Here is a 23,303-nt window from a genome sequence, read left to right on the forward strand (position 1 = left end):
AACTGAGTTTTTCCTTCCTCTTACAGAAAGAATCATTCCTAATAAATAGCACAGCCATGAAAATGAAGCCTTCAAACTTTGAAATATGGAATATTCATATTTAAATCAAATCGTTGAGATCTGTAGCCTGTCATTTTTACCAGATAATATATGTTTACTAGTCTTAAATTGGCATACCAACTTTTTAAAAACAAAGTCAGCTAAAAACAGCAGTAGCCTTTCCATGCCTGTTGATTTTTTCTCATGCATCTGTATATGCTGTTATGTTGTACGTGTTGTTATTAGTTACTGAATTAAACAACAAAATCCATCCTTATTTAAAACACTTAATATAAACACCAACAAACTGTAAGTACTGCATGAAATAAAAAACAAGCAGAAACTCAGCCAACAACAGATGCCTTTTCCTACCATCTGCTGATGTTAGAATTATGTCACTTGACAATATATGAAGGACTGTGGATAAGTGGAAATTATTATCAACAACTTAGGAACAGTGCTTGTGTTTGAACTACCTGGTGATATCTTCAGAAAGCTGGGCAGGATCAGGCGGGTAGAATTTCACATTAAATGAGAACTGCCAAGCACCACCTGCAAGAGTATAAACGATTATTGGAATTACTGGCACACTGTGTCCCATAACAGTTACTGATTTGTGTGGACCAACTCCAATGCTTTCATAAAGATTCAAAGTTGTTTTTAATCACAAACATTCAGAGAACTGCATCCAGTGACACTTCTCTTCCCAAGCAAAGTTATAGCTCTTAGCAAATAATAATTGGTCCTGTATTTTCCATAAAACTGGTATGCAAACAAACTGTTTCTTGCTAAGATGTAGTTTATATAATAGAAATGAAAAAAGAGATAAGAAAGAACACTGCTAACTACACATTCAGCAGAGTTTCAATGTCTGACCACAAGCAACTGACAACACACCCAACTGTATCTAGGATACACCAACCATCACTTTCGGGAACACTAACTTAGCACAAGCGCTTAGTCTTTATCATGAACAAAATTGCAAAGACAAATGTAAAGTTCATTACTAAAAGTCTGCCCTGAAAGTTTTAGGATTTGGCAATATTACTGACTTATTCCCTTAGCTTTATTAGTTTAAGGGCAACAACGCCAACATTCTATGTTCTATAAAACATTGACACGAAAGCATTGTACCAAGGAGCAATTGAGAAGAAATGGATTCCAAAAAGCCAATGCCAGCAAGTTGGAAGGATAACTCCTGGAAAAAAATGCATTCTGGAACTGGGAGGCAGGAGGCTGCAGTAAGGAGAGGTGGTAACCAGCATAGGAAATCTGCAGAGAATGGCCCACAGCAGATTTTGATAAAAATGTCCTCCTAACAACATCCCCTTTTCTGAAGTCAAAGGGGTTGCTGAGAGGAAAAGGAGGATAAGAAAGATGCATCTCCATGAGTCTATGATACAACGCTGAATTTTTAAATGATTAAGTGTGGTGTGGTGGTTGAAGCATTGGCCGTGGACATAACAGGACATGGATTGAAATCACTGCTGATCTAAAAAAGGTTACTCTGGATCATCCACACACACAGTCTAACCTACACCACAGGACTGTTGTGAGCATCTAAAATGTAACAAATACAAAAATAATATGATCTATAACAAAAGAGTAATATTGAATGAGTGGTTGCTGGGCAATTTCAAGGATACCCAAATAAAGTAGATTGATTGAATAAATTCCACTCTGTTTTCAGGCCTTGTTATAGGACTGAAATGATCTTGGTCACCCTAGTGGATGCCCTGCACTAGCAGATGGACAGAGGAAGTGCAATACTATTGATTCTCCTTTTGACACCATGGATCATGGTATCATCCTGGACCACATTTGGGGCTTAGAAGTGGGAGACTCTGTTCTGTGGTAGTTTTGGTCCTACACTGATAGTAGCTTTCAGTGTATGATGCTGGGGGACTGCTGCTTGACCCCTTGCCCTCTGGGGTCCCACAAGGTTCCATCTTGTCCTCCATGATTTTTTTATAACATTGATACAAATCTTATGCTTCCAACAGATCCCAGAGAGGCTGAGGAAACCATGAATTGGTGCTTGGGATGATGAAGAAGAAGATATTGGATTTATATCCCGCCCTCCACTCCGAAGAGTCTCAGAGCAGCTCACAATCTCCTTTACCTTCCTCCCCCACAACAGACACCCTGTGAGGTGGGTGGGGCTGGAGAGAGCTCTCACAGCAGCTGCCCTTTCAAGGACAACTCCAGCCAGAGTTATGGCTGACCCAAGGCCGTGCTAGCAGGTGCAAGTGGAGGAGTGGGGAATCAAACCTGGTTCTCCCAGATAAGAGTCCGCACACTAAACCACTACACCAAACTGGCTCTCCGATGTTTGAGAGCTAACAAGCTGAAAGATAATCCTAACAAAGTGGAGGTGCTAGTAGTGGGGGAAAGGTCTGACATCTCCCGTTCTGGATGGGGTTGCAATTCCCCTGAAAGAGCACCTTCCACCAGCTTTGGCTAGTGAGCCAGCTGTGGCCCTTCTTGGATGGAAAAGATCTTGCCACTATTCTGTAATAATAAAATTAAAAAATAGTAAAAATAAAATACTATGGTGCATGCCCTGGTAACATCTAGTATAGGCTACTGTAATGCACTCTACATGGGGCTTCCCTTGAAGTGTGCCCAGAAGCTACAGTTGGTACAGAAGGCAGTTGGTACTGTAGCCAGAAGGCTATCTGGAATAAGCATATTACTCAAGTCTCATTACACTTACACTGCCTCCCAATAAAAGATGCTACTATTGATCTTTAAAGCCCTATATAGTTTGGGGCCCACATACCTTATACACTCTGATATGAACCTCCCAGATCACATCATCTTCAGAGGCACTGCTTTGGATGACCCCAAAAGATGGCTACCCAAAAAAGGGCTTTCTCAGTCATAGCGCCCAAATTCCGGCTTTCCCTCCCCAGGGGAATTTGTCTGTGTCCATCTATAACTGTCATCTGCTAGCAGGTGGCATTTTGTTGGCATTCTTTCATTAACTCTCATTGGTCCTCCTCCCTGTTTATTTGTCTATGGATTCATGTGTTTGTATGCTTATTTGTTTTAAATATTTAATATATATATTTTCAGTATTTTAACAGAAAATATATATTGTATTTGAGTGTTCACTGCCTTGCAGACTCTAAGTTAGGTGGCCACATACAAATGTTTTGAATACATATTCACATGAATATATCAATTTAACCATTCTCTTTTTCAAATGAAGAATAATACCAATTGCCCTTATATTGGTTGTGCTTTGACACAAGAAAGTACCACCTAACTGAGTAAAGAGTCATGTTTATTTCACACTTAAATCAGGCCATACATTTTTATAACAGCAAAAATGCTGGGACCTTTTATTTCATTTGCTTTGCATTTTGAATTCTATTTTTAACTATTTAAACTGAATGATGAATATATATGTTGAAGGCATGTCAGGTTCCATTACCATAGCCTTGCTGTATCTGATAGAAAAAAAGCCAATGTACAATGTACATTAAACTGCCTGCAAGTTTCCTACAGGTACCACTCGTTAGGGCTTAGATTGCTGTTGACATGGTTGAGCCTCTGCTATATATATTGTTCTTCCATAGCATCTTGGTTCAACCTTGTCTATTAGAGATTTTTTAAACTGTACAACCTCCGCTTCTTCACCTAAGATGGCCTTATAATACATACTTCAGTTTGAAACAATTGTTTTTTTCAATATAGCAAGAATCCTGAATTGCAATTTATAAAAATCTTAATCATTAATTTCAATCAGACTTCAAAATGCCTGGATGTTATCTGTTTGCAGTCAAAACACCTAGAGAAAAATAAACCGAGTCAGCTGCATAAATGTGGGCATACTATTCCATTAAAAAGAAGCATAATTCAGACTAGTTTTTCCCATAGGCTGAAACCAGGAAACACATTCAGAAGAAGCCTTGATATGCAATGGAAGAAACTGTGCATCATTTATGATATGTTCTAGTAAGTACATGTGCAAGATTTGTATTATTGTGTTAAGGATCATTTCAGTGATGTCCTGAAGTACAATATGTTTGTAAAGAAATTCTCTGAAGCAGGAAAATGGGCACTTACAAAGACATCTTTTCATACAGTGAAATGAAAACCTAGATTTTTCTGTCCTAGATAACCTCTTACAATGCACTCCTAAACAGAGTAACATTCTTCTAAACCAACTGATTTCAATGGACTTAGATGGCTGTAATTTTGATCAGAATTGTACAAATAATTCATAAATTCTAATGCAAGTATAAATCAGATGTGGTTGTCATTTACAGAATATAAAATAAATTATAATACTTTTTCTTCACTTCAATATTTAGTTCAATATTTCTCTATTCTGTAGACTGAGAGATGCATTTTTTTTTAAAAAAATAGCATAGTAAAAACATATAGCATTTATTGTTTCAATTGTTATAGTTGGGTTTTTAATGTTTATGTCTGCCAATGCGCCTGCAAGCTATCTGCTTCGGTGGGGAGGGTGGGGTATAAACTAAATAAATAAAAATAAATAAACATTTCTCATTACACTCATACTAAACATCAACATTCGTTGCTACAAATTTGACTTTTAGTTCCTAATTCTGGATGGAGAACACTTGCTACAAAATGTAATGCTTGCATACACTTGACTATTGTAAGCATTTTTAATTTGTGAAGTGTCAGTAAGAAAGAATACAGGCTTGTTTGGTGCAACTGATTCCATGTGTAAGTATTACATTAAACCTACAAACCATAATCGCTGGATTATGGAGAAAGGGAATATCAGAAAAATGTCTATTTCTGCTTCATTGACTATGCTAAGGCCTTTGATTGCATGGATCACAACAAACTGTGGCAGGTCCTTAAAGAGATGGGAGTACCAGCCCACCTCACATGTCTCCTGAGAAACCTATATAAGGATCAAGAAGCAACTGTCAGAATGGGATATGGAGCAACTGATTGGTTTAAAATAGAAAAGGGGGTTCGACAAGGATGTATATTATCACCCTAAGAACATAAGAACGTAAGAGAAGCCATGTTGGATCAGGCCAATGGCCCATCCAGTCCAACACTCTGTGTCACACAGTGGCCAAAAAATTTATATATACATATATATACACACTGCAGCTAATAGCCACAGATGGACCTCTGCTCCATATTTTTATCTAACCCCCTCTTGAAGCTGGATATGTTTGTAGCCGCCACCACCTCCTGTGGCAGTGAATTCCACATGTTAGTAACCCTTTGGGTGAAGAAGTACTTCCTTTTATCCATTTTAATGCGACTGCTCAGCAATTTCATTGAATGCCCACGAGTTCTTGTATTGTGAGAAAGGGAGAAAAGTACTTCTTTCTCTACTTTCTCCATCCCATGCATAATCTTGTAAACCTCTATCATGTCACCTCGCAGTTGACATTTCTCCAAGCTAAAGAGCCCCAAGCGTTTCAACCTTTCTTCATAGGGAAAGTGTTCCAACCCTTTAATCATTCTAGTTGCTCTTTTCTGGACTTTTTCCAATGCTATAATATCCTTTTTGAGGTGCGGTGACCAGAATTGTACACAGTATTCCAAATGAGACTGCACCATTGATTTATACAGGGGCATTATGATACTGCCTGATTTGTTTTCAATTCCCTTCCTAACAATTCCTAGCATGGCGTTGGCCTTTTTTATTGCAATCGCACACTGTCTTGACATTTTACAATCACACCCTGCTTATTTAATTTATATGCAGAGTACATCATGCTGAATGCTGATCTGAATGAAGCACAAGCCGAAATTAAGATTTCTGGGGAAACCATCAACAACCTCAGATATGTAGATGACACCACTCTAATGGCAGAAAGTTAGGAGGACCTAAAGAACCTCTTGTTGAGGGTGAAAGAGGAGAGCACAAAAGTAGGCTTGAAATTCAACATAAAAAAAAAAAAATAAGATCATGGCATCTGGCCCCATCACACCTTGGCAAATAGAAGGGGAAGACATGGAAGTAGTGACAGACTTCACATTTCTGGGATCCAAGATCACTGCAGATGGTGACTGAAGCCATGAAATTAAAAGATGTTTGCTCCTTGGGAGGACAGCTATGGCGAACCTAGGCAGTATAATTAAAAGTAGAGACATCACCCTGCCAACAAAAGTCCGTATAGTCAAAGTGATGGTATTCCCAGTAGTAATGTAGGGTTGTGAGAGCTGGACCATAAGGAAGGTCGAGCACAGAAGAACAGATGCTTTTGAACTGTGGTGCTGGAGAAGAATATCTTGAGAGTCCCTTTGACTGCAAGAAGATCAAATCAGTCACTCCTAAGGGAAATCAACCCTGACTGTTCCCTGGAAGGTCAGATGCTGAAGCTGAAGCTCAAATACTTTGGCCACCAAATGAGAAGGGAGCACTCATCGGAGAAGATCCTGATGCTGGGAAAGAGAAGGCAAAAGAAGAGGGGGAAGGCAAAAGATGAGATGACTGGACAGCGTTACTGATGTAACTAACACGAACTTGAGCAGACTTCAGAGGATGGTAGAAGACACAAGGGCCTGGTGTGACTTTGTCCATGGGGTTGCCAAGAGTCGGACTCGACTATGTGACTGAACAACAAAAAACAAACCTCTTACATCTTCAAATGATATATGGCTTATTAAGGTTTTTGAATCACTGCACATGTGCATTTAGAAAGTCAGCAGTTGGTAGGATTCTATGAACCACAAGTACAAAGAGGTTTTCTGCTAGTGGAAGGCACACTGAAGGGGGGGGGCAATGGAGGAGTGTGCTGCGTTGCAGGTCCTTGGTGCCAAAAAGGTTGGGGAACACTGTATTGGAGTACCATGGATACTGGTCCTGGGGGATTTCAATGTTAATGCAGACGGCCCCACTGCCTCTGTCCAGGCCGCCGAACTGGTGTCTTCCATGGCAGCTTGGGACTCCACCAATATGTCTCAGGCCTCAAACATCAAGTGGGCCACACATTGGATTTGATCTTTGGCATGGGGTTGAATGTGGATCTGATTTCAAGGAAGAGGTGCCGTGGTCAGACCACTTGGTATTGAAGGCCTGGCTGGACATTCCCACTCCTCCCCCATCTAGGTGGCGAGTTGATTTTTGCTTACCCGCGGAGACTAATGGACCCTATCAGGTTACAGAATGCTCTGCGGGATCCACAGCCCTCCTGCATCTCTCTAGATGAGCCGATAGGAGACTGGAATCCCCGTCTCACTGAAGCCATTAGGAGGTTTTTTGTGGATAAAGTCCTGTAACTCTGTTGCTTCTTGCCTGCCAGTCTTGATACAGTAAGCGAACTGGAAGCCCCTTGGCCGTCGGAGGGTCTGGTATTGGACCGCTTCAGTCGACTCACATTGGAGGATGTAGACAGGACCCTGGCTGCAATGAAGCCTACCACCTCCCCCCTGCACCCCTGTCCATCCTGGCTGGTGAAGGTTTGCCAAGATGACGTCAGGGATTCTCTGGGTGATATTGTTAACTTGTCGCTGATAAGTGGGGCCTTCCCAGAGATGTCAAAGGAGGCTGTAATTCAGCTGCTTATGAAAAGAACTTCGCTAGACCCTAGAGTACTGGCTAACTACCGCCCAGTTTTGAACTTGCCGTTCCTGGGAAAGATGATTGAGAAAGCAGTAGTGAAGCAGCTGCAGGGTTTCCTGGATGAAACATCTGTCCTGGACCCATTCCAGTCCGGTTTCCACCCAGGCCATGGGATGGAGACGGTATTAGGCGATCTCACAGTGACCTAAGAAGGCATCTGGACCAAGGCGGGTCAGTGCTGCTGATTCTTCTCGACACAGTCAATTATAACCTATTGACCCACCGCCTCGCCATTGCCAGGGGTAACCTCAGAATGGTTTTCCTCTTTCCTCTGAGGACGGAGACAAAGGGTGATGCTTGATGAGCAGACCTCCCTGCGACACCAACTTATATGTGGAATGCCACAGGGAGCCATCCTCTTGCCCATATTATTTAACATCTATATGTGCCCCCTTGCCCAGAATGCCCGAGATTTTGGACTCCAATATCCAATATGTTGTCACCAATATGCTGATGACACCAAGCTCTATCTGTTGATGAACAGCAGACCATCTTCCACCCCTGAACAACTGTCTGAGGTGCTAGAAGCCGTAGCTGGATGGATACAGCAGAGTTGACTGAAGTTAAATCCAACTAAGACGGAGGGGTCCTGTACCTGAGTCGAGGGGGATGGATCCATGCACCCAGCTCCCAGCCTTGGGCAGCGCCACTCTGGTGCTGGCCCAACAGGTGAAGAGTCTGGGGGTGATTCTGGACACCTCCCTCTCTATGGAGGCCCAGATCACAGTGGCTGCTGGGTCTGTCTTTTTCCATCTATGGCAGATCAGGCAGCTAGCACCATACCTATCTCCCCAAGACTGGCTATAGTGACCCATGCAATGGTGACTTTCATATGGAAAGTTCTTAGAATTACTGAAGGAGTCTCCATTGAAGCCAAGCAGCTTCATAGCTTTCTGGAGTACATATCAGTACTAGACCCATTCCAGTCCAGAAGGCTTCTGCCCTGGCCATGGGACTGAAACTGTCCTGGTCACTCTACCAGATGACCTCCATATGCAGCTGGATCAAGGCGGGTCAGCACTGTTGTCATTGTTTGATCTTACAGCAGAGTTCGACACAGCTGACTTTGCATTATTGACTCACTGCCTTACCAAAGTGGGAATAAGTGGGGTGGCCTTGCAATGGCTTTCCTCCTTTCTGCACAGTCAGGAACAGAGGGTGGCGCAAGGTGAGAATGTGTCCACTAGATATCCCCTTATGTGGGGTTCCACAAGGGGCACTCCTCTTGCCAATGTTATTCAATGTCTATATGCCCCCCCTTGCCCAGCTAGTATGGAGCTTTGGGCTGGAATGTCATCAATATGCAGGTAACACCCAGCTATATTTGTTGTTGGACAACTGGTTGGCTACAGTTGCACCAACTCTGGCTGAGGGTTTGGAGGTCGTGGTGGGCTGGCTAAGGAAGAGCAGGTTGAAGCTGAACCCATCAAAGATGGAGGTTCTGTGGTTGGGGGGAGCGGGATTGGAGCTAGAGCATAGACTGCCGACTCTTGATAGGATGCTACTAACACTAGCGCCTACCGTCAAGAGCTTAGGAATGACACTGGATACCTTGCTTTCAATGGAGGCCCAGGTCATGCATATTGCCAAGGTGGCTTTTTTTTTCATCTTCGTCAAGCCTGGCAGCTAGCTCCCTTCCTATCTCGCTTGGACCTAGCCACAGTAATCCATGCAATGGTCACCTCCAAAACTAAACTACTGTAACTCACTCTATGCTGGCCTACCCTTGAGTCTGATCCGGAAACTCTAACAGGTCCAGAATGCGGCAGTGCGAGTCCTGACAAGGACACCATGGATGATAAATGCCAGGTCCATAAATAATAAAACCACCATGTTACGGGACTTTATCATGGAACAGCAAGTGGACCTGGCCTGTATGATGGAAACCTGAGTGCGGGATGGTGAAACTGTTGCCTTGAACCAACTTACCCCCACTTGGGTTTACTGTCCTTCACCAGTCATGGACAAATGGGCGGGGGTGGGGGGAGAGTTGCTGTGCTCATCCAAGACTCTTTTACTTTCAGGGCACTCCCTGACCCGAACACTGCTGGCATAGAGTGTACTGGTCTGGTGTGGGAAACTGAGGAGAGTGTGATGATCTGGGTGTGTACTGACAGCCTAACGCACCACCGGAGAGCCTCCCTGCCCTGCTGGACACGGTGTCCACTTGGGCATTGGACTTCCCCAAACTTTTAGTCCTGGGGGATTTCAATGTCCATGTTGACGACACGGCATCCTCACAGGCGCAGGACCTGGTGTCATCTATGGAGACACTGGGACTCAACCAATTTGTATCGGTTCCCACACACCGGGCCGGACACGCGCTGGACCTGATCCTCAGGACAGGGATAGCGGTGGATGTGATGGTAGCAAATGCTGTCCCATGGTCAGACCACTATGCCTTGAAAGTCTGGCTGGACCTGCAGCTTCCACCCTGTTCAGGCAGTGAGCGGATTTACGCTCGCCTGTGGAGCCAAATGGACCCAGAGTGGTTTCAAGAGGTCCTGCGGGATCCAATGCCCCCTGGTGGGTCATTAGATGAGCTTGTGGAAGACTGGCATTCCCAACTCTCCACTGCCATCAACAATAAGGCAACTTCAAGCTCTTCCTCCTTCAATAGTTAAATTACAATTCATGTAGTACATTTGAAAACAGACAACAGTCTCCTTATTTTTCAAGTAGGCAACAGCTCAATTATAGTTTAAGGCCTACTTGAAAAATAAAGAGACTGCTGTCTATTTTTGAATGTACTACATGAAGTGTAATTTAACTATTAAAGGAGGAAGAGCTTAAAGTTGCCTTCCATTTGGAAAGTTCTTAGAATTCCTGGAGCAGTCTCCATTGAAGAAAGAAATGTAGAGTGCACCTTTGCAAGAAGAAACTTCGAAGCAGGATATGAAGTCGACCTCCTGTACATTGGAACTCTACCATTGGAATTCTATTTATGATGCGAATGAACTTAATATTGTATTGAGAGTGTTTGTCATGAGCCCTGACGAGGAGGAGCTGGAAGGGTTAACAGACCTGGAAGAGTTGCCAGCCAGTTCCTCAGTTGAACAAATAGCAGCTGGCCCATCAATCACTCTCCAGGCACCAGTGTCAGCTGTTGATGATCAATCTCCTCCAAGCTCTCTTCCTCCCATCTCAAGAGTTCGAAGCAGGCTCCGGAAAGAACTTTCAGAGCGAAAACATGAGGCACGCCGATGCTTCAGATCTCTAAGCACTGAGTTCTAGCAGAGTCACTGCCACCCAGGGAGCAGGCTGATTGAGACTCCCATATAGCTCCCACCTAGGACCTGGTAACCTTGTGGAAGCAACAAGTCTATTCTCTGGCTTGCATCCGCGCTCCTTCCTGATCCTGACCCACTTGATTTCCTTGGCACCCTGACCTTTTGGCTTTTGGACATTGACTTCTGATTCTGGTTTGTGATTCTGCATTGGTGACTTGGCTCCTGCTTGACTTCCTGGACTTTGACCTTGGACTGGCTTTGGACTCCTGCCTGCCTGCACCCTGAGAACGTGTCAGTGTTCCATATTTAGATGTACAAGTATTATTGTTTTTACCTATAAAATTGTTACTGTAGTGCATTATAGCATAGTCATTGTGTCACTATAACCCTTTTGAGTTGTTTACTGGTTCCCACCTGGAGGCTGGCGACCCTACACAGTAACTAGGATTGAACTGAAATAATTGTATGAGCCATACTTTTTTTTTTTTTTTTTTAATAGTAATTATGGGAACAACTCTGGGAAATCCTTGGCCTTTCCCCTTCCATCCTGCCCTACACCACACCATCTCACAGATGAAGAGAGAGGGAAGAGATCTGCATTCATGCCAAACAACACTTCATCACAGCATTAAAAAAATAAAATGTTTTCTGTAATATGAACTCTTAGCCTTTTTAAAAAAGTATCCAGCAAAATGCAGCTTTTTAAAAAAATTGCACCATTCTACTTTAATAAATAACAGGGCACAACTTACTTCGGATCTGCTTCTTTATTTCCTTTGCTGGATCCAACCAATTCTGAAAAGCAATATTATAAATATTTGGATTGGACACATAACAAACATTGCATTTCAAACTAAGAGCAAACAAAACAAAATAAAGATATAGTTGTAGGGCCAAGTTAAACACAAATGATTTTGGATTTAAAAAGCTAGAAGCATATTTTACATTTTCATTGAAAACAGGGAAAAGGAAAGGAAAGGTCCCCTGTGCAAGCACCAGTCGTTTCCGACTCTGGGGTGACGTTGCTAAAACAACTGGACCTAAAATCGTTGCATCATATCCAAGATCTGCTTACATTCTTTGGAACCACTTCCTCCTATACTATGCAGCCCTATAGCTGATACCCTTCATACAAGCCCTACTCTCTGTCCCCCTCACCTGCAGAGGTGGTATGCAGCTCCGCTTGAAGCTCACCTGGCTCCTAGCCTGTTCTTTTTTTATGCGGCATACCAAAACATTTATTTTAACCTAGTACTGTAACCGAGGATTTGATCTGTTAAATCAGAGGTGGCCAACAGTAGCTCTCCAGATGTTTTTTGCCTACAACTCCCATCAGCCCCAGCCATTGGCCATGCTGGCTGGGGCTGATGGGTGTAGTAGGCAAAAAACATCTGGAGAGCTATCGTTGGCCACCCCTGTGTTAAATTGTTCTTATAAACTGCTTCTAGCCTGAGGACTGTTATTAGGGCCTTTTAGATTGCTAGAGGTTTTGTGCACTGAGCTTTGAATGTACTTGTATTATCCGGATTTTCATGTGCTTTGATGTCTTGGTGTTTCAAGAGTGGAGTTTTTAATGGCTTGTTTTTCTATTATTTTATCTTGTTTTATTCGGCGAGCTGCTTTTTACTTTTTATTGCATAGCATTAGCCAAACTTCAATTTAAGAATTACACCTAAGACACTCATTTAAAAAAAATTGTGTCTTTGCCTATAATGGACTACAGTTAATCGGAATGTTGGAGGCAGATGCTGTCCACCTTAAAAATGATCTACAAAGGTCCATCCAATAACTTGCAAATCAGAGTGGAGTCTATTTACAGAAGCACAATTTTCTGCCCAGTCAAATCATGAGTAGAGATTAGGCTATCCACACTCAATGTGTTTCATCCCACACATTCACTGCAGGGTGCCAAATAGTAACTCATTTTTTTGTTGTGTGTATGTGGGGAGGGAGGGTTGCAACCTTTTTGCTTTCATAGGCTCTTTTGCTATGGATATTCATATTCATAGGTCACTGAACTTCATGTGTCAGCATCATCTTAGAAACATCGTCAGGGTAATGTGAGCCTTGAAAGAAAACTAATAGCAATTATAAATCCATCTATATGCATTAACATTATATTGTATTACTATAGTTATATTTATATACGTTTTTACCAATGTGGGGTACCTGAATAAATTCAAAAGAATAAAAATATACAAGATAACTGATTACCTTCTCCCTGCCCCTTAAGTAACATAACAGGCCTATCAAGCTGGATCCTGTTTTACAGTTCCACAACAATTTAATATTACATAAAAGTAGCTTTGCAAGAAAAAAAAATTATGAACTGTTGGGACAGTAATTGGTTTTTAGACCTGATGACTCTCACAAACACTATCACAGTTCCATTTACTTAGGTGTCTATGCTTGGATTTTAGACAGCTTTCCCATCTTTGAAATGCTAATTTACCTTTTGATTTTCCATATCTCTGTATGTTAGCCCAAAGTAGTCCTTCTCCAAGAGGTTCAGATGCTCACACACTTTGTCGAACAGCACCTGGCCCTTTGAGCGTTTCTATGGGAAAGCAAAAAAAAAAAATGTCTTAAGAACACAGAAACTGTTTAAATAGACATCACATTCAGGATTCTTTATTTATTTGCTGAAAAATTTATATGCCACCTTCCCACCCAAATAGAGTCCCAAGGCAGCAAACATCTAGTATTAAAACATTTAAACATTAAAATAACATTTAAAATGTGTATATAAAATTTAACAGTACAATAAAAACATATAAACATACAAATAAACACATACAACCAGAAAGTTGGATCAATAAGAGATTTTTGAGGATGTGCAAAATGAAATAAAAAGGTCATCGCCCACTGATGGAAGACAATAACAGAATTAGATGATCAATAATCAGATGATCAAGCAATTACTGAACTAGATTAAACAAGTACTGACTTAATTTCACAAAGTTTTAAGGGAGACACGTCATTTATATGGACATGTAACTAAATCAACATTTGCTGCTTATGGTATTTCTTCTGTTTCCCAATACTGGTATTTGTGTTTCTTTTTCTGAATACACCACAAGACTTTTACAAGCAGCAGAAATAATTAGCGACTCTTGGGAAAATCTATTACAGGCAATACTGTGTATGTACATTCTAAGATGAGTCACTGCTAATTATTGGAGCCACTGGCTTCTAGACAGCGGAATATGTTGAAGACTGGCATGTTTATATTATGAACACTTATTTGGAAGCAAGCTCTGATAACAGCCTGCACTAGATACCATGGACATTCCACCATAATTTAGGCATCTCAGGTCAAGGAATGATTTTATGCACACCTACAGACACTGCAAGACAAGTTGCCTAATACTGAAATATTATTACAAGTGCACATTTGCTTATAGCCACAATATTAAAAGGATTTAATAATGATAAACTGCCAATAAATATTCAAACTTTGAAGGGATTGGAATGCAAAAAGTCATACTGTGGAACTGGATGTAGTAATCTAATGTTAAAATTTACATGCCATAAGGATCATAGGATGATGAAAAGATAATAGAATGGGCAAATATGGCACAATTCTTAAGAAAATACTGTGAGAATACTGGCATGGGTACAACCAAAAATATAATAACGCTGTTGGGGTAGGGGATTATAAAGAACCTACAGATTTGCTGGCAGCAAGCTAGCAATGGTTACATTCCATCTACAGCTAGCAACAGTCACATTTCCCCTCCTCTTCCTAGAGGCGATTTAGCATGGACAGGTCAGCGGTATGAACCACAGGACTGATGACCCTTAGACCAGGACTCACAGCCTGGGATCTCTGGATGTGGACCAGCCCAAATTTATTTATTTTATATCTTTTTCCTGTAGTTCTGTAATTTGGAACATTTGTTCAGTGAGCCACTTTCCAGTGAGATAAACGGCATGAAAGTGCTTAAGGAAATAAACTTCCTGAGCACAATGACAGCCTTCTGAGCCTACTAGTGTCTGAGCCTAAAATGGTGTAGGATTGCTAGGTCTGTGTTGAAAAATACCTGGAGACTTTGGGGGTGGAACCTGTAGAGGACAGGGTTTGGGAAGGGAATAGGCTTCAGCATGGTACCCTTCAAAACAGCCATTTTCTCCAGGGGAGCTGATCTCTTCCAGCTGGAGATCAGTTGTAAAAGTGGGAGAACCCCACATGGAGTCTGGCAACCCTAGCTGGTGTAATGTTTAGGATGGCACTGCATTTAAAAAAAAATAAACAGTCGGGATAAATGTGCATAGGGGCAATTCTCTTCTAGTGAACTTATTTCTATTTTTAAAAAAGAATTATATCTTTTGGGTGATTCTATTAGTTTTCAGGATAATCACTATGTAACACTTTAGTAACGGGCAACTGAACAAAGGTGAAAATCCACAAAGCATACTGGTTGTACAATGGAAGAGTCTGAGATTTCGTAACAATTTTGTTTTAGGAAAACAGAACTCATCCATAATCATTAAATACCTAAATGAACAAAAAATGCATAAAGAGGTACAAAACAGAAACAAGAATACATGTTTAATTCAATAGAATTAAAGAACAATACTCAGCATCATTAAAATGCCACTCTTCGTGTAAACTGCATTACAAGTTACACTATGTATATCCATTCCATTCTGCTGCTGTCCCCACAAAGGTTAAATATTTAGTCCAAAATGATTTTAAGTTTTTTAGGAAGAACAAAAATGTGAAAGCTGCTGTAAAGCCCCTAAGAAACTATTACTATGATGGAAATATGCAGTACAAATGTGTGTGTGTACATATAAACTCTCTCTCTTTATTTGGAGATTTCCAGTTAGCTGATTTAATGTGCTGTCTTTTGCCACCACCTGCTCTGGGTTGTCCAGGTGCCTATCTTTGTGTTTACTGAGAAGAAATGTCTTCGAAATGGTATCCTTCAGGATTTCTAGAATGGATCTTTTATATGCATATTCAGGGGGGTCAAACTCATTTGTTATGAGAGCCAGATCTGACATAAATGTCACTTTGTTCTGCTGGGCCACATGAGGTACCAAAGATATAAACTTCATAAAGATGATTTCACATGCTGAATGGCAATAGCAAGCTTCATTGGATTAGGGTGTGATATGCAGAGGGTAGAAGGAATGAAGATATTAGTATTAGTAATGAAGAAGAAGATGATATTGGATTTATATCCCGCCCTCCACTCCGAAGAGTCTCAGAGCGGCTCACAATCTCCTTTACCTTCCTCCCCCACAACAGACACCCTGTGAGGTGGGTGGGGCTGGAGAGGGTTCTCACAGCAGCTGCCCTTTCAAGGACAACCTCTGCCAGAGCTCTGGCTGACCCAAGGCCATGCCAACAGGTGCAAGTGGAGGAGTGGGGAATCAAACGCGGTTCTCCCAGATAAGAGTCCGCACACTTAACCACTACACCAAACTGGCTCTCCCAGTTTGAGACAGGAAACCTAAGTCTCAATTTGCTACAGGGGGATTCAGCACAGGGGGATGCAAAGAATAAATGGAAATAAGAAGTGAGGAGTGACTCATGAAACCTCCTACCCTACCACAAATTTTGTAGTCTTTAAGGTGCTACTAGACTCCTGCTCTGTTCTGCTGCTATTAAAAACCACAACATTGAAAAACCAGTAGGGGAACATTTAACCTTCTAGGACATTAAATTGCTGACCTGAGAGTAGCAGTTCTCATACAAAGGAATTTCAATGAGAGATTAGAAAGAGTGACTGCTGAACTGCAACTAATAATGAAGCTCAAGGCACTGCATCCTCCTGGACTAAATTGAAACCTATGTTTCTTCTCTCATTACCAATGCCTGGTATTGTCATTTGGTATCTGAAATCTCTTCTGTTTCCAAGTACATAAGAACAGATGGAGTCACATTCTACCTGTATCTAAAGATGTGAGCTTATGAAACCTCATGCCGTATCGCAAATTTTTGTAGTCATTAGGGTTCTCCTGGCTGGATTCTTGTTCCCTTCGACTAATAAAAAATGCAAGCTGTGCTGTTAAGTTTCTTCCCCCCTCCCCCCAATCTGTAAGAAATGGAAAGGGAGGGGATCTCTCTCTGGCCCTTTCCCTCCCCCCGCCCTCCTCTGTCTCTGAAGAAGTGTGCAGGCACACAAAACCTTTCCAGGAATAAAACATTGTTGGTCTTAAACACAGGACTCCATTTCTCTCTGTCTCTCTCTGTTTCTCTCTCTAGTTTGCTTTATCTGGCTTTCCCTCTTCCCTTCTCTCTCTTTCTCTCTCTCTGTTTCAGAAGTAGTAGTAGTAGTAGTTGTAGTGTGCAGGAATACAAAAGCTTGTACCTGGAATAAACTGGTTTTGGTCTGCACCCATGGGACACCATTTTTTCATCTGTCTTTCTCTGGCTCTTTCTGTCCCCTGAGGAGGAGGGGGAGAAGCCCTCTGCCAACTGAGGGAAGGTTTTCTCTGACTCTTTCCCTCCTCCTCCCTTCCTCCCTCAGCCAATTGAGGAAAGCCTTTCTATGCTCTGCAAAGTGGGAAATAGGAGAGATTGAGCAAGAAGAGCTGTGATGCAAAAATAGGAAGGGGAAAGCAGCAAATAGTCAGTTGCTAGGTGGGTCAGAGTGGGGCCCTACAGAAGCCATATGCGGCCCCACAGACCATATCTTTGACACTTCTGTTTATGTTCATCTGAAATAAGAAGAGCCAGTTTTGGGAAGAACTGATAATAAACAGGGATGAGGAGACTGGGGTGGGAGGAAGAGATCTTGTCTTGTTATATCTATACTGGTGAGAACTATTTCAAGGGATATGAGGATGCCCATAAGATCCAAGTTTATTCATGGTGCAATCCTAAGCAGAGTTACACTCAATTAAGCAGAATTACACTCAATTGTTTTCAATGCCCTTAGAAGAGTTCAACTCAGCTCAGGACTGCACTGTCAGTGGCTCTGAGACTTCAAAATGCTGGGTTTTCAAAATTAAAATTGCTTCAACTAAAGAAAGAATGTGGACATACTGAATTCATTCACTAACCACATCTTTGCTGCCAAATGCATACGTACATAACCTTTCATATGTAATTTCTGCACACAAATTAAGATACAGAATATGTCCAACTATTTTCACAGTACATGTGATACTGATGGCAACAACATGGGATTATCAAGTATTAGGATGTTCCAGCCAGATGCTTACAATATTAGCCTGTTCAATCACATATGTATAAAATGTATATCCAGAAAGCTTTTCCCCTTTCTTCCTCTTCCTTATTTATTCTCAGCTTCATTTTTCTATTTTTAATTCCATGCTTGGCTACCCTTAGTGTACTGATCTACAAAAGATGAGTTGAACAAATATGAAACACAAAAGAACATACTTCTTTTGAAATTGTAGTGACTCAGTGGCCACATTGTAGTGACTCAATGGCCACATCTTACAGCACAGCTATTTCTGTATGTAACACTGCAGTCTCATGTGTATAAGGAATGCTGAACAAGACAAAAGGCCACAGCTTACTGCAAAAGGCAAGAAATCTTTCAGCTTTTGAAAGCAATCATAAAAGACTCCTATTAGAATGGTTTCCACAAGGGAAAAACAGGCACATATAGAGCAAAACAGCAAGAAAGTAGTGCATTGGGGGCCATCTTCAGAGAAGAAAATTACTGTAAAACCAACCACATTTTTTCTAAATATCAAAGAATACAGAAATTCAAACCATTAATTTTTAAACCTACAGTGTGTATGATATGCTTGCCCCTACTGACCTCATCTTTGTACATGTATAGATTTAAATTGTTACCAATTTCTACAAATTACTAATAGAATCCCAGAAAATGCAAGATTATTAGTGCACTAGTTATCTAGAACTGTCTTTTTCAATCAAAACATGTTCTAAGCATTCTTGCCGAGAGGGAAGCATCACTGATATCAGTGAGGCTGTTCTCATGAATTGAAGTGGAAAACAGAAACTTATGTTAGTTCATATCTATGGTGCATGATAAATATGGAACAGAAGAAACCAAGCTGAGGATTCAATCTTTTGTCCAGCTGAACAGAAACCAATCATCTCCCCCCCTCCTCATAATTCACATAAGATGCTGAATGAACAAAATAAAAATACAGCTTTAAGTTCTTGGCATCTATCTCTAACAATGACAATTCATACTTCACAACAGCCATGCTGGGTTTTCAAAATTAACACTTCAAGTAAAAAAAAGAATGCTTCAAGTAAAAAAAGAATGTGGACATGTATACAAATATACACACTTTTATGTGTTTATTTAAGTCATACAGTAAAGTACAGTATCCATAAGCATTAAGTGCCATTGCATCCACATCACACCTTTCCTACTTGAAATCCCTTTTAAAAAAAGAGAAAAGAAAAATAAGAGGAATCTAAACAAGGGAATTTCAGACAAAGAAATTCTCCTCACAAGAACACTACATGGACCAAGAGTTATAGAAGAATTTATCAAAGGATCTTTGCAGTTTCCATTGAAGCTATCTCCCACCACCATCCCCAGCTAATCCTGAGTGACAGGAACAATATGGGATGCAGTAAGGAGGCTATATTAGGAAGGAAGAATGGCAGAAATCACCATTTCCCCTTTCTGTGTAATATGAGTGGTAAAGAGGTTACCAAAAGGATCTCTGCTGTTTCTACTGCAAACTCTCTGTCCCCACACACACTTGAAAAACATTTCCTGAGTGTCAGGTGACCTGCATAACAATATGGGAAAAGGTGTAGCCAAGTATGCCAGCCTTCAGTGGGACCTGGGGATTCCCTGTAATTACAGCTCATTTCCAGACTAAAGAGATCAGTTCCTCTGGAGAAAATGGATCCTTTGAAGAGTAACTCTTATGTCATTGTTCTCCAGTGATGTCCCTGTCCTCTCCAGGCTCCTTCCCTAAATCTCCAGGAGTTTCCCAACCTGGATATGGCAACCTTACCACCACCCCCAAATCCCCTGCTGGTGTCCAGTAGGGATCTAGCAACCCTAAGTGTGGGGGCTGTCGTGGGAAGGGGGAAATCAACAGACTCTAATTTCCTTTCTACGGCCTCACATTATCATACCCGCCTGAACAGAGAAACTATTGAGATTTACAAACACCAGCACAACTTTAACAGAAAGGAAGAAGGCATTTCCATCCACCAATCTTGGTATCCAGCTCTGCATAACACCCTACAGACTATAAATTGCAGAAATTCACAGAACAACCAGCACATTCCACAGAACAATCAGCACAATCAACAACCATCTTCTTCTTCACACCCCTTCCAACCCTCCCAGCAATTAACACAGGGCAATGGTCACATTCAACAGCCAGTTTCCTTATCACTACCCTTCCAGGAAGCCCCACCAAACAATGGGCACATCCACAAACCTATTGCCCTTTCACCACACCCCCTCCAGCCTAGAAATAGCAGCTCTCCAGCAGCCCTGGCCTCACTCAATGCACAGCAGCCAAGAAGGTCAGAGCGCCTGCTCCGGCTGCAACGCCACTGAGGATGTTCTCTGCAGCCGAGAACGAAACGTCTGGAAGAAAAACTTTCTCCAGTAGAACACGGCACTTGAGCCCGAAAGATTCTACAATCCCTAATATATAAACTCAGATTTAAGAAAGAATCCTTAATTGAGAGTTCATATGACTTTATGAAAACTTGAAGCTGCGTCATTCTGTGAACTGGACTCAAGTCTTGTCAACACACCCATCACAGTCCCAAATACATAATTTGTACTTTGTGTACTTTCTAGGCTCAAGCAGCCTCCACAGACCTGGAGACTTTGGGGGTGGACACGGGAAAGGATGGGGTTTGGGGAGGGGCCTCAGAATGGTACAATGCCATAGAATCCACCCTTTAAGGTAGCCATTTTCTCCAGGGGATCTGAAATCTGCCATCTGGAGATAAGTTGTTAAAGCAGGAGATCAGTTGTTAAAGTGGGAGATCTCCAGGCCCCACACCTGGAGCCTGTAATATGCTGGCTAACACATTTAGTAAAGCTTTTATCAAGAATACTTTTACCAAGTCTTACAAATCTTTTGCCACACTATAAAGAAGTACAACCTTATAACAGTACAAAGAAAAGTCCATCTCAATGAGGGCTGCCACTTGAGGGCTCCACCTAATTGCTGCACCTGCCCATACAGCATACATTGTATGGCTGGGACAATCTATCAGAACTTCACAATTCAGAGCAGTCATGCTCCAGGAATGGTGACCATCTCTGCCATTCGTTCCTGTTACTGGTTAATAGGCATTTTTTTTCCCCCGAGATCAGCCTTAGAACATTTAAAGTATAAGGAAATTTAATAATTTAATAAAATAATTACAACATGTTCTGTTCACACATTTCAGGCTAAGTAAGAACAAAAGAAAAGGAGAAATTATCAAGTCCCATCTCCCTAACTAACATCTTAGCTCTATCCTACTTACTTCTTATCCTAATGATGTTTTTAAAAGAGAGGCTAGATTTACTTGGAACTGCAGTTGTTTAAAATTCAGTTGTTACCATGTGTCTCCTGGTTTGGTCTTCTCTCCATTTTATCTTACCACGTGGACAAGATTGAGCCATTTGGGCAAGATGAGGTCCCTAGGTCAAAGCTTATACGATCATGGCTTGTGCTCCCAAATCATCAGCAAAATGAAAAAGAAAGAGCTTCTTCCTTGTGTCCTGAAAATTTATAATCTGTTTTGGGGATTCTGTTCCACATGTGAGTCATCTGGAACTTTCTGCCCCCAAGGAAGCTTACTTTCTAGCCATCTTGGGTGTGACCTGGCGGCAGGGTGTGAGGTAGTAAGTCACAAGAATTGAAAACCTGGGGTGAATTCCTGAGTGGAGGACATTTCTCTACAACCCATAATATAAAGTAGTCTAGGTTTACAAAAGCAGTTGTGTTTGTGAGAAAGCCTCATAACTATACCTTGTTGACATTCATTCCTGATATTCATTTGCCAAAAGCTCAAGGAGAGGGAGGGACAAGCAATGTAATTACCTAAAATATTATATACTGGAAGTCTCAAAGCCTCCAAGTTATTTAATCTGGATATATGCTCTACCTATAGTAACATGCCTGTAGTCAGGGTTTTTTTTTTTTTTTTAAGTAGGAACGCACAGGAACGCAGTTCCAACTGGTTTGCCATCAGGAGTGTGGCCTAATACGCAAATGAATTCCTGCAGGCTTTTTCTACAAAACCCGCCCCTATATTTGTAGTATAGGGAGCAGCTGTGTGTGTGTGTGTGTGTTTAAAAAACAGCTTAGTTTAATAAGACTGAGTTACACTTAATTTGTAGGCTACAAATGTAGATAACTGTAAATAAACATTTCTTTGATTCCAAACTATAGTTTCAAAATGCCAACACTGTCTTTATTTCAGCTGCATGTTCAGGCAAATCCGTGTTAAAATATTTCTTTCTACACAAATATAAAAGTTTCAAAAAACATAATGCCCTGCAAACACAATACAGAAGAAATATTATACAGTAAAACCAGTACTGTAACTCACACAGCTTCTGCACTGCACATATGGTATAATGTACACTAAGGCTTAAAGTAAATTAAAAAGTATCATCAATTTTCCAATAAGAATATCTTTTTAAAAAAATTACATTTTATACATTAGATGCTGTTACAGGAAAAATAATATTTCCGACAATTTATCTAGCATTTATAGTTAAATTGTTTAGGTATTAAACTTATCTTCTAATATGCTTGTAGTGTGAAGATGAATGCCTCAGACTTTTGAATGTTAAAGTAATGCACACCCATTGTGTCAATGACATTGTATAATATAGTACACTTTCTATTGGGGCCAACCTCTTTTTTAATACTCATTGAGTTTATAATCCTAAAAAGCCAGCACTAATCTCAAAAAACAAAACAAAAACATAAAGCTCAAAGGATTGCTAAATCCTACTAAGAAGATTGGTGACCTAGTCCTAATTCTGGAGTCAGACCAAATTAGGGTCTTTGCTTGTGACATCAGCAGCAAGAATACAACCAGACTATAGCATTAAATGATGTTATAGGACTGTGGTACTCATTCTCCACTGTTTAGGCTAGAGTTTCTTATTTGATTTTCTTATTTAAAACATTTATATTACATCTTATCTTCTTATACTCAAGGTGGCTTTCTTAAATTTTATGTAACCCAAATAGAAACAGGCACAAAGTGACCCAAATAGAAACAGGCAAGCACACACATGCACAAACACACAAACACTATGTCCTGCTGTTTGCATGGTTCCTACATCTTTTGGATATATATACATATTTATCACACACTCCTTTGGTTTATCCTCAGTCTGAGGCATGCTGTGTTTAGAACCATATCATATTTCACATTTATATACTTTTCATAAATGCACAGTATTTATTAATTTTATACACTCTGTACGTACAACATACCCAATATACACAAAAAAGAGCAAAGATTTCTTGATTGTTTTGTTACATCTATTGCCTACCTTTAA

The 23,303-nt window shown here is 41.0% G+C and overlaps 1 protein-coding gene across 19 annotated transcripts in view; it reads right to left on the reverse strand.

Annotated features, from left to right (window-relative positions):
• The window catches only part of EPB41L3 (erythrocyte membrane protein band 4.1 like 3), a 255,856-nt gene that overhangs the window by 73,362 nt on the left and 159,191 nt on the right, over positions 1–23,303 (reverse strand). For all 19 annotated transcript variants that reach the window (XM_060243957.1, XM_060243963.1, XM_060243960.1 and 16 more), the window contains 3 exons: positions 13,298–13,402; positions 11,598–11,640; positions 516–591 (listed from right to left, as the gene is read on the reverse strand). In XM_060243957.1, the coding sequence (XP_060099940.1) occupies positions 516–591; positions 11,598–11,640; positions 13,298–13,402 (224 nt within the window). The remainder of the gene's footprint in view (positions 1–515; positions 592–11,597; positions 11,641–13,297; positions 13,403–23,303) is intronic.

This window comes from Heteronotia binoei, chromosome 7 (genome assembly GCF_032191835.1).
Source record: "Heteronotia binoei isolate CCM8104 ecotype False Entrance Well chromosome 7, APGP_CSIRO_Hbin_v1, whole genome shotgun sequence".
In the NCBI taxonomy this organism is placed as follows: Eukaryota; Metazoa; Chordata; class Lepidosauria; order Squamata; family Gekkonidae; genus Heteronotia; species Heteronotia binoei.